This window comes from Procambarus clarkii, chromosome 22, assembly GCF_040958095.1.
Source record: "Procambarus clarkii isolate CNS0578487 chromosome 22, FALCON_Pclarkii_2.0, whole genome shotgun sequence".
Lineage (NCBI taxonomy): Eukaryota > Metazoa > Arthropoda > Malacostraca > Decapoda > Cambaridae > Procambarus > Procambarus clarkii.
The window spans coordinates 31,738,266-31,755,359 of record NC_091171.1 but is presented as its reverse complement, the minus strand read 5'-3'; the positions used below and the strand labels follow the sequence as shown (position 1 = coordinate 31,755,359).

The window sequence follows — 17,094 nt, the reverse complement described above, 5'->3', positions numbered from 1 at the left end:
ACCTAACCTATCTTTATAGGTTAGGTTAGGTTAGGTAGCCGAAAAAGTTAGGTTAGGTAGTCGAAAAACAATTCATGAAAACTTGGCTTATTAGGCAAACTGGGCCTTGCATAGTAGGCTGAGAAGTGCGTTCTGGCTACTAGGTACGACATATATATATATATATATATATATATATATATATATATATATATATATATATATATATATATATATATATATATATATATATATATATATATATATATATATATATATATATATATATATATATATATACACACACACACACACACACAAAGTATATAAAATCATAATTTTGTAATAACAGCACTAAGTTTCCATAGGTGCAGGAAAAAAGGCACCATAGCTTTATATGTCTGTGTCTTTCAAGCCACTATATTGGTGCCCAGACTTTCACCTGAATTCTTCCAGTAAGGGACTAAAATCAAAAGCTTTGTGGAATTCCAACTTTACCACTCGCCCTCCCCCGTCGCCTTTTGAAAGACATAATCTTTCCCTCTCAGGTTCATGATGCCATCTTTTAAGGTGAACTTCCACTTATTCCTCACTCGAGTGATCTGCAAATAAAACAATGTCAACTAGGTAAGTTTTAATAGTACAAGGGTATTTTAGAAAGGTATCCTTGGCCAACATATTTTAGGATATGAACAGAATAGTAGGAGCAGCACAGAGGGTGCAATGTTAACTTTGTGCTGAAATGAGTACAGATAGTATAATAGATTCAGAGTGGAAGATGGAGATTGGAATATACACATTGAAAAGTGTATATTCAATTCACTGTCCTGACATTATTTTTCGATGTACGTATTTCATTTTTGTACCAATGTGTTCGCAATAGAATGTTCTAGAAGAACATATGTATAAAACGTCACATAAGGATGCGTTCGACCGGCAACAAATATAAAAACTACGTCGATTATACTTGTCGTGTCAATAATACAATTGTTTTGCCACGATGATTCACTGCCATGCCGTTCTATCAAGTAAGCTCTTCGGCTAGTAGGGAAAACGTAAATTTCATGGCGAAAATTTGTAAACTATCCCCAAGTAGATCGGATAGAAATTGGAATTTATACAAATATTTTTTCTCGAGACTCCAGCCGGTGTCACCCATGCGGAAACAAGAGAAAACTTGGTGACGCTGTCCGGCGCCACCCCTGGGCGAAAGTGTTAATTGCGAACTACATTGATACCAAAACGAACGATGTAGCACGAGAATTAAGATGAGAAAACTGAAACGAGTACACACATTTTACTGATTTTGTGCGCTCACAGGTAACTCTTCCGACGTTAGGCTTTGCTGTGGGGAGTCTCGCCAGGCTTTTGAACATTACATGCATATACATCTGCAGGGAATTTCATTGCGAACACAATGATACCAAAACGAACGACATAGCACAAGAATTAAGGTGAAAAAACTGAAACGAGTATACACATTTAGGTGTCGCCGCACGCTCGCCCGCACCATTGACCCCATGACGTCAAAGTCTGCAGTGCGCGCGTGTCGCCGGTGATAAGAGTTAAATAGGAATGGGCAACACAACCTCGCCAGAGTCATTTTCTACCTCCACTTAAGGTGGTAGGAGGAAGGCCATTAGGAACACGCTACCTTTAAGAGGACGCAGCTTGTTACCACTAACAAACGACCAACGAGCACGGTTTGAGGAATGAGTAACTGGGTAGATGCCGAAATAAGGAACACCTTCGTGGGAAATGGGACAAGTGCGAATAGCCTCTTTTCACTGCAGCATCCACATGCTCATTGCAGGAAACACAAATATGGCTGGAAAACCATTAAACTTGACTGTCTTAAATCTGCTGGAGATAAGAAACAGTCAATATTGAATTCTGACAACCACAGGATGGACAGGATTAAAGGACTCCAGATGCCATGAGGACACTAAGTGTCAACTACAACAACAGAGGAAGAATGACCGTAAGAACTGCAGTTGATGAAGACCAAACAAAATTGAATAAAGTTCTGCCATGAAGATGCTAGTCTGGTTGATACCTGGTTGATGGGGTTCTGGGAGTTCTTCTACTCCCCAAGCCCGGCCCGAGGCCAGACTTGACTTGTGAGAGTTTCGGTCCACCAGGCTGTTGCTTGGAGCGGCCCGCATTGAACCTCTGATGTTCATACAGTGTTCTCTGATTGTGCCTATGGCACCTCTGCTCTTCACTGGTTCTATTCTGCATTTTCTTCCATGTTGTTCACTCCAGTATGTGGTTATTTTACTGTGCAGATTTGGGACCTGTCCCTCCAGTATTTTCCATGTGTATATTATTTGGTATCTCTCTCATCTCCTTTCTATTGAGTACATTTGGAGAGCTTTGGGACGATCCCAATAATTTAAGTGCTTTATCTCGTCTATGCGTGCCGTATATGTTCTCTGTATTCCCTCTATTTCAGTAATCTCTCCTGCTCTGAAGGAGGAAGTGAGTACTGAGCAGTACTCAAGACGGGACAACACAAGTGATTTGAAGAGTACAACCATTGTGATGGGATCTCTGGACTTGAAGGTTCTCGTAATCCATCCTATCATTTTTCTGACTGACACAATACTTGTTTGGTTATGCTCCCTAAATGTTAGGTCGTCGGATATCATCATTCCCAAATCCTTGACATGCTGTTTTCCTACTATGGGCAGATTCGATTGTGTTTTGTACCCTGTATTATGTTTAAGATCCTCATTTTTGCCGTATCTGAGTACAGTACCTGGAATTTATCACCGTAAAACATCATGTTATTTTCTGCTGCCCAATCGAAAACTTTGTTAATATCTGTATGTAGTTTATCAATGTCTTCAGCAGAGGTAATTTTCATGCTGACTTTTGTATCATCTGCAAAGGATGACACGAAGCTGTGACTTGTGTTTTTGTCTATATTTGATATGAGCCTCCGGAGGTACGTGACACATATAGGAAGAGTAATGAAATACAGTACAACGGAGTAGCCTACACCGTTGGCAGACTAAGACCCATCTGTGAAGACGTAGATGGAGCAGGAATGTGAAGAAAAGTGAGCAAGAAAAAGGTGTTTAGGAGGGGTAAAAGCTTTAGTCTTGTGGGTCAAGGTTCTACAAAACTTTGGAAGAGGGACCCTCCATGGGGGCAAGGATGTAACGTCACGAGGAGAAACCTTGGTAACACAGAGAACCTTGCAAACGAGACAATCACACAGAAAGAGGAAGGTGGTGAAAGGAAACAGGGCCCACAGGAGGGATAATGGTCAAAGTACGGCATAAGTGAGAGTGAGGGTGTTGAAGGGACCTCGCAAAGTAGTGAAGACAGTAGTGATCACGGTGATCCTGTAGAGACAGGATGCGGGTTTCAACATACAGGCTCTGGGTAGGAGTCGAACGAAAAGCACCAGAGCCGAGGCATAGCCCAGTATTGTGAAGAGCATCAAGATGATGAGTTGAAGGAGAGGCAGATAAGTAAGCAGGACAGCCATAATCGAGTTTAGACAGCATGAGAGAGGAATGTAAAGAGAAGAGTGTGTGCTTATCAGCTCATCTGGAACTATGGGACAAGACCTTAAGTTAAAGGCCTTAGAGCCTTCAACTCTGAGGTAGGAGATATAGGGTGACCAGGATAAGTGAGTGTCAAAAATTAGCCCCAGAAGTTTAGCAGCATCCTTATACAAAAGAAGATTACCATAAAGTGACAGGGGGATCTAAGAATGACCTGCTTCCGAGTAAAGGTCATAGCATTAGTCTTAAATTTTGAGAAACTGAAGCCATGATTGGTGGCCCATGACAACACAACATCAATTGCAAGTTGAAGCCACCATTGGAGGAAAGGCGAGTCATCACCTTGACAGCAGAGGGTAAGATCGTCAACATAGATCGATGAGGAAATGCTAGAGGGAAGGGAGGAAAGATCATCATTGTGGGCAACAAGGAAAAGAGCAGTACTCAGAACACAACCTTGGGGTACACCTTTGTATTGCCGAAAAGAGGCAAAGAGAGTGGTACTACGATTATGCAATAATGGTCTAGCAATTATGAGAGGCAGGAGCACCCTGTTCTGAACCCATGTTGTCCAGGGCTATGTAGACACTCCAATTCCACGCGTTTTTTCATCTTACTTCTTAACACTCTTTCAGAGATTTTTATGATGTGTGATGTTAGAGCTATTGGTCTATAATTTTTTGCATCAGATTTACTATCTCTGTGAAGTGGCACTATCTTCCCTTTTTTTAAGGGTGTCAGGAATAACACCAGTATATAGGTTCCTGTCCAAAAGATGTTTAGGGCTTGTGACTGATTTTTTTGCAATTCTCATTGAATATAGAATTCCAGGAGTCTGGGCTTGGTGCAGAGTGCATAGGCATACTGTCTATGGGTATGTCAACCAGTCTGATTTTTTGGCCTAAAATTAACAAGAATGGTAGACCTAATACCTAATTTACATAATCTAATCATGCAACATGAATAGTGTTCAAGAGAGAACTGGATAAGCACCTCCAAAGGATACCTCATCAACTAGGCTGTGATTCATACGTCAGGCTGTGAGCAGCTGCGTCAAACAGCCTGGTTGACCAGTCCAGCAACGAGGAAGCCTGGTCGACGACCGGGCCACAGGGGACGCTAAGCCACGGAAACACTTCACGGTAAAATCCAACATAGCTTACCTTGTCATACTGGCACACAACTACATTGTCAGTATCAAACATGTCCGAAGTGTCGTCCTCGCTAACATCATCATCACTGTTGAGGGGCTCCTGAAAGACAATATTCTATGAAACCTTCATTCAGAATCTGGTAGAGATGTTCAAACAAAGTATTTTTCACTGATGCCACAATTCCATCTGTGAAACACAGGAGGTAAGCCTTACCTCCTGTGCACTGTAATCACAAGTTGAAGGAGGCACCCCATGCTGCTTCCAATCAAGAGAGTGATTAGACCTTACTGTGTCCTGATTGACTGACCTTGTTACAACCCTGGCCCCATTGTTGCATTGTGGCAGAAGGGACCAAGGATCATATGGCATTTGTTTATATAGATGATGTCGGGACCCATTAATTATGCATGTACATTATTTTATTGTGATAAACTATGAATGTTGTGTGAACATATGTTAGGAGAATAGTTGTTTAAATTAGTTTTTTTTAGACAGGCTTGGTTTAAGGAGTGTTAATTGTCTGGTAGAATTATAGACAGGTTGGCTTCTTATTTTGTAAATCGTGGGCTGTGTTACAGCAGCCAACGCAGCAAACTTACGAATGTCATAATTATTGTGAGATGATTTCTAGGCTTAGCGTCCCCGTGGCCCAGTCCTTGACCAGGCCTCATTTTTGTTACACACCCCCAGGAAGAAGCCCGTAGCAGCTGTCTAACTCCCAGGTACCTATTTACTGTTAGGTGAACAAGGGCATCAGCATGAAAGAAACTCTGCCCATTTGCTTCGGCCTCAATCGGGGATCGAACCTGGAACCTCAGGACTACTAATCCCGAGTGCTGTCCACTCAGCTGTCAGGCCACTAGCACAAGATAGACCACAGACTGGCTGGATGACACAGTCCTGTGGACGACCTGGGAGACTAGAACCACTGGAACAGGGTAGAAGGGAAACCGGATTAACCCAAAGTGCGTCCCTGGCTACCGAAGCCGTGGTGCGCAGGTAACGGAGAAGCGCCACAAATGGACACAACACATAATGCACCCCCAGCCGAACCAACCAAGCATTAAAAACCCAAGGACCCCATCTGGAAAGAAGCAGTCTCATTCTTTGTCAGAAAAGAGACGGCTGCAAACAAACAAACCTATCACCAGGACCAAAAGAGAAGAAACCCGTGCCGGAGAAGAGCACGAAGCTCTCCAACCCGACCCCCAGAGGCCAATGCCAACAGGAAAAAAAAAAAAAAAAGAGCCTTTGCAAAACAATCTTGAACTGAAGGAGCCATAACAAATCGAGGAGAAGATAGAAAAGAGAGCACCCGGTCCAACGACCAGGACGGCTCACGCAGCGCATGAGCAGGCCGAAGGTGAAACAATGCAAAAGACAACTTGCGGAACCACCCCGAATTCATCGAACCCCTGCAGTTCAGGCAATGAACCACCAGGGAGCAGTCCAAATGGAACTGGAGCGTCGATCCGCAAGCGACCCGAACCCACTGAAGCAACATTCACACTGCCGCGAACTCTGCACCGTGCTGTGTGCCCGATGGATGGACAGACCCGGCCAGCCTGGTGAGCACTGGTCACAAAACCCCAGACAAGAGACGATGCATCCCTGAACACATCGAGCAAGGGATCGGGTAGGCGCCAAGGCACTGAACCCCGAAAAACCTGAAGAGGAAGCTGGCAACGCAGCAGCCAACATAAGGCACCCAGTGGCCAAACCCAACGATTGCGAAAGAGGTAGAAGGGACATCCCCAAAGGAAGCAGAACAGCCGGCGAAGCCAAACCCGACTCGGCAGGTAGACCATCACGGCAAAATTCACTCCAGAACAAATCCTCAAGCAACCACCTTGTGACCTTGGAGCCCCTCCCCCCCAGAAACAAGCAAAGGCGGGACTGCAGCCACAGCAGAGCTGCCAGAGGGAGACACACAGAAGTGGTCCGAGAGTCCCACACTATACCCAGCCAAGACCGAACCTGAGAGGGACCCAGATGGAACTTCCTCCAGTTCACCAGGAACCCAAATCCGGTGAGCTGGGAAAGAACCAAATCCCTAGCGAGCAGACACTGGCTGGGAGATCACACCAGCCAGTCGTTGAGGTAGGCCAACACCCGAACCACAGACGCAAACAGGCCACCACGACCCAGGTAAGGTGTGTGAACACGCGAGGTGCCAGATTCAAACTGAATGGAAGGCAACGAAAGCAGTAGGCCTGGTGAACAAATCCACAAGGGCCGTGACGAGGACTCGAACATGCATCTGAGAGCATCCCAAATGCTGGCTTAATCGACTGAGCTACAACATGGTCAAAAGCCTGATGCCCCACAACAAAACCTAGCCAGTCCCTGAACCCCTGACGAATCTCACCATCCATCCCACCCTCCATCCTTCTAGTTCCCCCCACCCTCCATCCTTCTAGTTCCCCCCTATCCATCCATTCAGTTCTCCCACCATTCATCCATCCATTCAGTCCCCCCCACCATCCATCCCTCCAGATCCCCCCCCATCCATCCATCCAGTTTCCCCCCATCATCCATCCATCCAGTTCCCCCCCCATCATCCATCCATCCAGTTCTCCCCCATCCATCAATCCAGTTCTTCCCCACCATCCATCCAATCCCCACACCATCCATCCATCCACCCAGTTCCTCCCACCATACATCCATCCAGTCCTCCCCCCCCCTACTATCCATACCTCCAGTCCCCTCACTATCCATCCTGTTGCCCTCCCAAATATGACCGAAAAGTTAAGTGACATTTTTAAACCCACTGGATAATAGCAGAGCCCAGAATTTAATGACTTGGGTAGAGCCTCATTTGGGTCATTAATTAAATCGAGTGGATATTGAACAAGCACTTCTTACTCCGGAGCAAACGCCGTACACCGGGGCAGATTTTACGAGGGAATTGACGTTGTACACCGAAAAATATTGTACTGGTACTCAAGGCCAATCGTACACCGAGGTTCCACTGTATCAGTAGGACAAATATAAGGATCAGAGAACAAAGTTAAGAATCAATGGGACAAAATTAAGGCATAATGGACAAATTAAAGGATCAGGGGAACAAAGTTAAAGAAAATGGGACAAAATTAAGCATTCGGAGAACATCAGTAGAAGCCACAAGAAGGGTTTGAACCTGCACACTGGGTACTCCAAAGCACGTGCCTTGTACATAACATTATGAAGTGACAATGTAATTTCTTTGTACAAACATTAAGGGAAAAGTTCAGATTCAAGGACACAAAGTAAACAATCAGGGGACAAAGGATCATGCTTTACACTTGGATTTTATTGTTTGTTTACCAAATTCTTCCAAAATTTATGTTCACAAACATCAAGATGAGAGTAGAGTTATATAATAATGTGCTATATAGGCCAAAATTGATTTATAAATAAACTTTACTCTCATCTTGGTGTATTTCTGTATTGTTGTCTTAACTTGTCTTCAATCATCAATACTAAATATAGAAGACTAATTTTATTACAAACATTTTTGCATGAAATTTTATTATTTAAAGTATAGTGGTATCTTGGTGTACGACTGCCCTAGAGTACGAATTTTTTTAGTATACAGTACGACATCAAATTCATTGTAGAATTTGAATTGGTGTATGATGTGTCACAAAAATAGCCCTAGGAAAGGAGATTGAGCCTATTCCTTCATCACCTATTCAACAACAACATGTCTGCATGTTCAAGAATAACTAATTAACAGCAAGAGCAACAACAACTATACATCTAGACAAGATTCCACCACCCTACCTCTACCAGTAACCGTCAGACCAGCACACCTGGCGTCTGGGAGTCACCCCACTCGCTGGTCAACAAGCACATTGCTCGTTTGCTCCTGCCGGCTTCCAATTATCGGCACACCAGCGCCATCTACACGGCCTCACCCGTGTATATAAGGAGCCCACCAGCCACTTCACGGCAGAATACTCTCCAGTGCTGAACCTACCTACATCTGCTCTCACACTACCCTATGTGGTGGTAGATTTATGCAGTATTGTACAAAGCATTCCAGCACCAATTATTTTGATCTTTAACGTAACGTTAATTTTTTTGTTTGCTTTTCATTTTTGCACTGTATTATTAAGCCAAGTCATAGAGGAACTATTTTTATTTCATGTAAATTGTTAAAGTTATTTTCTGGGGGGAGCCCCGTCTGCTCCCCAGAGCAGACGGGTGGATACCAGGATGGGTGGATACCAGGCTGATATCCACCCATCAGTTCTTCGGCTGATGCTATAGGCACCGGTTGTGTGCTCCGGCTCCATTAGTTGTTTCAGCACTGTATCTAGAGAGTGGTGTCTGTCTTCTAGGTGGTGCGTGAGCCTGGAGCGAGTCTCCAGTACTCAGCCTGCATGCGCCTAGGGTTCCGGGTTCCCTTCCCTAGATGCCCTGTAAGTACTACCCTTGGGGCTTGGGGCCACCTTCCACAAGTTCCTTGGGTTCTGCCCCTGCTAGGCCGTTTACTGCTTGGTTTTCGGCCGATCTTTGTGTGCTTGGGTGTTCTGTCTCCCTTGTTCGCCTTAGGGTAAGGGGCAGTTTTACACTGGTGAGGCGCAGGGTGCTGCGCAGCCTGTTTTCACCTATATGGCGGCCGGCTCTGCTCCGCTTGGGTATGCTGTCCTCTTGTGGGGTTTTCTTTTTATTTTTGTTTATCTACCTGGTGGGGGGGTCTGCCTTCATTTTTGCCCTCTGTGTCCTTTGTGATCTGAGTATTATTCTGGTGGTTCCCCCTGCTAGGTCCTACGAGTGTACACGTCCCAGGGGTTCAGTTCTTAGAAATTTGTTTGGTAGTTTTGGGCGCCGGTTAGCAGTACCCTGCCTGGGATTACCTGAGCGCGAGTCCTATTATAGTAAACGCTCAGGACCCTGGGAAACCCCTGGGGGTGCGCGGGTCTGATGGATGTGACCCCGGAGTCCCCCCCCCCCCTCGCTTCCAGTGAGTTTGAGGGTTGCTCTCACCCCTTGTCTCAGGGTGACTCTTTTGCCTCTGCCTGCTGCCTGTGGGGTCGGTGACACCTTCGACCCGGAGTCCTGCGAGTTTTGTTCCTCATTGTAGCTCGGTTACCCAGTTGTGTGCTGACTAAGCGGGTGCAGGCAGCAGGGGCATTGCACGTTGAGCCTTGGTGGTGGCAACGCTCTCGTTTGTTTGCTCCCTGGGAGCCCCGAGGCTGCCCTGTTTTGGTTCGTGTTGGGACTTGGGGGTGTTGGTTGCTTCTGTTCCTTCCACACCCCCTTGTCTTTCCCCTGAATCACTCCTTCCTGCCTCTATCCGGTTCCTTACCGTTTCTAGGTTCGGGGCAGGGTTCGATGGTTTTGAGACTTGGGTGGTGTCGGGGAATTCCCCTTCCGGGGTAGTGACAGGGGCATTCGAGCCTGTTCCTCCAGCCGTCTTTTAAGAGTCTGCCAGTGGGCTCCCTTGCTTAGTATTTTCGAGGCTGCCCCGGTTTTATGGTACGGCCGGGGCTTTGGGGGGCTTGGGGGGGCCTAGGCCCCGTAGGACCCCGCAGGTTTTTTTTCTCCCCTCTAGGCGGGGCTTGCGGTTATGCGGAGTGGGGTTTTCCCTTCCCCCCTCGCCGTATGCGTTGTTGGGCATTGGCCCCTTCCTGAGTTCGGTTCTTTGTCCTTTGAGTTGGCTGGTTCCGTCCTGTAGGTGGGAACTCTTCTCCGTTGCTCCACCCTTTTTTGGGACAGGGTATCTTCGTCATGTTTCCCCGTTCTTGGGGTTCTATGTGACTTTTGGTCTCGGCTGTGACTGTGCCTTTGTGTGCCTTCGGGACTGGTGTTTGCTTCTGTGTTCTCGAGGGTTCGGGAAGGTTTTCGCTACTTCCCGTATTACTGGATCGTCTGTCGGCTCCTAGTCCGGGTCGCCGTATTGGGCTACTTGTAGCCCCGTTGGGCTACTCGTGGCCCAGTTGAGTTCCCATTGGGCTCCATTTTCGCTTTGTTGGCCGGTTATTTTGTCGCTGCTTTCTCTTTTGGCTCCTGTCCCGTGTGATGGGTTGTTTTTTTCTAATTAGCGGTTCCCTAGGGTTGTGTTCTGTTTAGCTACTTTTCTTGTGGAGTAGTCCTGGTTGGCGCCTTCCCGCAGAGCGGGTTGTGTGGTTCGGCCAGCGTGTCCTGCGCATGCGCCGTGGGAGTTTGTTTTTAGCTGGGCTGGTGTGTTTCAGTGCTGGTGTTTTGTTCCCTTTTTTCTCGGGTGCTTCGCCTCTCACTCTTCTCCCTTCTCCGGTATGTGCCCCATCACTCCGGGGGTGTCCTGGATTACAGCTGTGGGGAGGACGCTGAGGTTTTCTCTGTGTCATGGGTGTGGGCCTCCTCCTTCCCCTCTACCCTGCTCTCCTGCTTGTCCGGCTCTGGTTTCTTCACCTGGCGGTGCTCCCAGGATCTTCTTGGCACTGTTGGCTTGTGTCACGTTCGTGCCTCCATTCGACAGGCGAGTTTCTGCGGTCTGGCGTCTTTCAGGCCAGGGCGCTGGATGCGGAAATGTTTACATACCTGTCTTTATTTAGGTATATTTATGTACGAATGAGACCATTGGCACACCGGTGACTGTCCCTTTTCAACCCTTCCAGTCCCACTCATTGAAATTGAAATAAGTTTATTGAGGTAAAATACACACAAAGGGATGAGGTAGCTCAAGCTATTCTCACCCCGTTCAGTACAACGTGTTAGTACATACATAGAGACATGCAGATAATTCAACAAAATATTACAGTCTTGATGCAAAATTCTTATCTCTCTCAAGAATATCATCAACCTTTCCTTTGTGACATATCCAGGCTATTTGCTCAGGAACAGTCCTTATCTCAGTGTTTCTATATACATTAATCAACGGACAATCAAGAACATAATGGGCAAGGGTGTCAGACCTTAACATACCACATAGTTTACACTTCGTGTCATCATCATGAACACCTATCCCATATTCCCAGTAATATTTGTACCCAAGCCTGAGCCGCATGTACACAGAGTCACTCCAAGCATTTCTCCTTTTACCATAAGTGAAATGGGTGTTTTGACTCGCATACATGTAGTGTTGCATGGTTTGACTTCTCTCATACATTATCTCTCTCCTCTCCACTCCTGCCTGTGCCTGAATATTTCTGATTTTGCTTCTTATTTGTCTCATTGTGAATTCACATTCAATGTCAACTTGTGGTTTTGATGTGGCACGTTTGGCCAAGTCATCCGCCACCTCGTTGAGCACTATTCCAACAAGAGATGGAATCCACATGAATTTCACACTATGACCTTTCAGCTGTATCTCAGTTATTCTTCTCTTACAATCCTCAACTATAGACATGAAGACTGGGTTTCGACTGTTTAAGGACTCCAGTGCTCCTCGGCTATCGACAAATACAAAAACATTTTTGTCGTCATGACGTACTTCCTCCAAACACGCCAGAATGGCCTGCAGTTCAGCTTGTGTGGATGATATATAATTACTAAGCCGGAGTTCAATTATCCTGTCCACAGTCCCAAACTCCGTATATTCCCTTATTAGGACACCACACCCTGCCCTGCCATCCTCCGCCACCGACCCGGCGCAATATACATGTAAACTGTTGCCTCTTGGTAACCGAGATATCATGCTTCCATACAAACACCGTAATTGTCCCGGTTCATGATGAATCTTTTTCACCTTGAGGGGTACAATTTCGACGTCTATTTTCTGTACTTTCCAGGGAGCAGACATATTACACTGTCGAGAGGGTTTACAGCAGTCAAGTACGTCGTATTCCCTGAGGTTATGAGCTAATCCCCTCGTGTAGCGTGTCTCCCTCAATTTCCTGGAAGTGTGTACGTCACTCAAGCAGGTCTGAACGCTCTCAAACAGCTTATCCCCACCTTTTCTCCGCATGAAACGAATAGATGCTCTAGTGTTAATGTCACGGACTCTATCACACACTCTGTAAATTTAATTCCATTCTCATTATTTCAATCATTGCATTTCTTTGACATCCAAGAATAATCCTCATAGCCTCGTTCTGCATCAGCTCTATTTTTTGAATTCTGCCTTGGCCTGTGTAAGACAAAACGGGTGCTGCGTAGTCTATCAGGGACCGAACAGTGCTTATGTATAACATCCGCAAGATAGGTACCCCAACACCTTTACCAGAAAAAGCCAGTGCTTTTAGAGGATGCAGACGGGCTTTACATAAGGTGCTAATATGATTTATTTCAGCATTTTTACTCTCACATGTGTATCCAACATACATGCCCAGATACTTGTACTATGGAACTGAACACGGCTCAGTTCCATACCATTTAGAGTAAGTGTTATATTTCTTCGTTTCCTATACTCATATTTGGTTTTATCTGCATTTATAACTAAGCCTAACTTGTGACAGGTTGTACCAAGTATGTTAATTAACACTTTCAGCCTCCCGGCGAAGGTAAAAAAAAAAGCGGTATGTGCTCACGGCGTTTTGCCGCGTAAGCGTAAAAACAAAAATGTGTATACTCTTTTTACTCTCCTGACCTTAGTTCTCGAGCTACGTATTTCATTTTGGTACCAACGTGTTCGCAATAAAATTCTCTAGAAGAACATCAGTAAAAAAAGTCACGAAACGTATAGGGATACCAGCACCAAATAAATAACTACGAAGATGACTCGCCGTGAGCGCCCAACAGCAACAAAATGTTTTTACTCTTAGGATTGTTATCACCTCCACACTTGTCCTACAGCGTTAATTTTGGTATCAATGGACTCGCAATGAAATTCCCAACACGGTGATATGAATATAAGCGTAGAATAATGATTGCGGCCCGCCCGCAAGAGTGTGGGAAGTGGTGAAATTGTTACCCGGTATCGGTGACGGGACGACGCACGGCACTTTGAAAGTTTATACTTATTTCACTCTCATGACATTATTATTCTATGTATGTCATTCATTTTTGTGTCAATGTGTTCGCAATAGAATGTTCTATGAGCCCGTAGGTAAAAAAGATCAACAAAGCGTAAGATAGAATAGCGCCAAATATAAAACAACGCTGGAACATATCAGTGAGAGTCAAACACACACAAAATGTTTTTACTTTTGTTATGTTTGTGAACCTTTCATGAACTTATTGTACCATGCAGCCTATTGGTGAGAAAGAGAGCCTCATGGCGCGCAGTTTGAAACAAACCCAAAGTAAATCGGATAAAAATTGAATTTTATACAAATATTTTAAAAGAGGACATAAATTTATGTCCACCATGCGGGAGCGGGTAGGCGAAACAGGACGCCGGGAGGAGTCCTCATCCGCAGAAAGTGTTAAGAGCAGTTTGAATTTTGTTCCTGGAAGTGCCTTGTATAAGAATGTCATCAGCATATATGATCGTCGTGACCCCTGGAGGATACATCTCTGATGCTAATCTGTTCATTAATACATTGAATAAGGTGGGACTTAATACTCCCCTTGTGGGGTACCTAACTGAAACCTCCGTTCCTCAGACATGTATCCCTGGTAATACACCTGACCTTTTCTGCCTTGTAGATAATCCCTTATCCAGTGTAGCAATCTCCCTGTTATTCCCAGATTGGCTAATTCGTATAAGATTACTTCCCCATTGGCTTCATCAAATGCTCCTTGTAGATCAACAAAAACTCTACAATTGTCATCCATATTAGACAAACACTTTAAGAGACAATCCGCAGTACTTTTGCCTTTGATAAAACCAAAGAGACTACTGGACATGTTATCACCTACAAGGTAGAGTAGCCTATTTAACAAAATCCTTTCCATCATTTTACAAAAGCAGGATATTAAGGAGACAGGTCTGAAGCCTCCGTTTGACTTAGGGATAGGAATGATGACAGCCTCTTTCCATTTTCTTGGTAACTTTCCCTCTCTATAACTCATATTAAACAAATCAAGTAAGGGACTAGGTTTCATACCGGCTAAATAATTAATTAAGAATGTCATACGTTACTCCATCTTTCCCGGGAGCAGTAGAGCTGCCACTTTTTATAGCATCCAGTAGCTCATCGTGAGTTATCTCAGTGCACGCTATAGATCTTGTATTTAAGGCACAAAGTTATTCCATTGCTAATATTTTCCCATGACTCAATGGTGACTCTCGTGTCTGCAGGTAAGGACTCCATACCAGCAGCACTAGCCCATTTATCTACTAACTCATTAGCAACCTTCCCTGGATCTGAGTGAGCAATGAATTTGGTCTTACAACCCCTGACTTTATTTACTGCTCTCCATATGTCTAAGGTTCTTAGTATTACCAATGGACTGAGCAAAGTCTTGCCAGTATCTGTCCTGCGCCTCCTTCCTCACCTGACTGCATTCCCTAGCCACTTCCAACATTGTATTTTTCTCTTCATCCCTCATTCCATTTTTTAACCATTCTTTATGTGCACTCCGTAGCATTCTCTCCCACCCCTTGACTTGCTGATCATTGGAATATTTAAATTTCTTAGGTCCATGCGTCTTGCTTCCCCTGCCCCCATTATTTTCCCTCTGTACTAATTTCTCTATGTTCTCAACCATGTCCTCGTAAAAACTATCAACGCAGAGCGGCGTGTATTGTTGATACCAATCTCCCATATTTTGAATAAAATAATTTTTCATATCTTTATTAATATTTAGCCTTTTCCTTTGAAAGTGGACTTGTTTTTTCCCCAGTGGTAATTCAACGTTCAAGGCAAAGTGGTCACTAAGTAGTTCCCGAACAACCCGAGCCTCCCCCATAATCCCCTGAGAGTTTAGAATGCAGGCATAGTCAAGCCGTCCTCCCCTGATGTGAGTTGGTTCATTGTTTCCCAAGAGACAGGTATCTGGATGATCTTGTAGAAACTGTAACCACTTGACCCCATTAGTATTAATCCTACCCACTGTCCCAAGGTTTGTGTGCCGAGCATTAAGGTCCCCAATGACCAGTGAAGGATTAGTATAAATGCAGTCAGGTAGATAGTTAGCGTCGAAGCAGTTCCTGGATACATACAAATTAACTACAATAAATTCCCCTTCCCTTAATGATAATTTAACACAGACACTCTCTATACCTTGCGTTTTTGATGGCAGTTCTACTAACTCTGCTGGTATGGAGTTCTTTACATAAATCGACGTGCCTCTGATGTTATTTGCGGCGAAGAGATGAAACCCTTTATAACCATTTAATTTCAATAAGCCTTCATTCCTATCCCCTGTCTCCTGGAGAGCTACAACATCAATATCATTTCCCATCACATAACAATGAACATCTGTAACCCTGTTTCTTAAACCATTAACATTCCATGACAACACTTTCAGTCTAGGGTGATCCATTATTAATCAATTCACTGCCTAAGTCATCCCCAATAAGTTCACTAAATGATAGCCATACCTTGTATAACATCTCCCACCTCCTCCCAAGTTCACCAGTAAAAGCGACATTGCGATTCTCAAGAGATTCCACTCATAGGCATGTCCAACCCATGCTAGAGTCATTCAGGGGACCCACCTCTTTTGTGTTATGAGGTGTGTGGGTTGTGGTGCTGGTTATGTCTTCACCTGGTTGGGTTCACCTGGTTGTGCTTGCGGGGATTGAGCTATGGCTCTTTGGTCCCGCCTATATGGAAGAACATACAGTATAGTACCAGTGGAGAGCAGTGGTGCCATAGGCACATTCAGGGAACACTGTATAAACATCAGAGGTCTGCGGTTGTTAAACGTCCTGCCTGCTAGCATACGCCATATTGCCGGTATATCCGTGGACCTCTTCAAGAGACCACTAGTCTGTTTTCTAATGAAGGTTCCGGCCCATCCTGGCTGTGGTGGGTATGTGGGCCTGTGGGCCGCTCCAAGCAACAGCCTGGTGGACCAACCTCTTAAGTCAAGCCTAGCCTCGGACCGGGCTTGAGGAGTAAATGAACTCCCAGAACCCCATCAAGCAGGTATCGAGCAGGTATCTCCGCCGTCGGTCGCCTGGTGTGCAGGTTCCTGGGCCTGCTGGGTTCTGTCATGTCTCCACTGACCCTGTCAGGTTGTGGTGTGGCACTTTGCTGCTGTTTTGTGCCTGGGGTTTGTGTATGGGGGTTTGCTTCAGTTATTTTCGTGGTCTTCGGGTCCATGGCTTGGCCCTTCCATGTGCGTGGGGTTCTGTCCACGCCTGATTGTCCACCCCTGGTTGAGTTTCCTGGGGTTTGACCTTTGGCTCTTTCGTCCTGCCTCTCCCCTGGCCTCTCCGTTGCTCGGTTTTGCCTGCACTTGCTGCTGTATGGGGGGGGGATCGGTTTCTGCCGCTTCCCTTCCTTGTGTGTTCCCTTTGTTCCCTCCTCTGCCGTAGGGGTTTTCTTCATGCATTCCTTGGCTTCTTGGGTGTTCCTTCAGCCTGTGTCATATGGTGCGCTTATGAGTCTTGGTCTGTTTTCGTTGCTTGTACCCCTTGGTTCAGGTACTGTTCTGGTGGCAACCCTTGCGCCTTCTTCGGTTTTCCTGGCTTGCCCTGC

General features: G+C 45.4%; 1 protein-coding gene across 1 annotated transcript in view; it reads right to left on the bottom strand.

Annotated features, from left to right (window-relative positions):
* Positions 1-323: 323 nt before the first annotated feature.
* LOC123758686 (transcription initiation factor IIA subunit 1) overlaps positions 324-17,094 on the bottom strand; it is a 74,411-nt gene continuing 57,640 nt past the window's right edge. The window contains 2 exon segments of the mRNA XM_069328807.1: positions 324-581; positions 4,661-4,750. Of these exon segments, the coding sequence (XP_069184908.1) occupies positions 474-581; positions 4,661-4,750 (198 nt within the window). The 3' untranslated portion in view covers positions 324-473.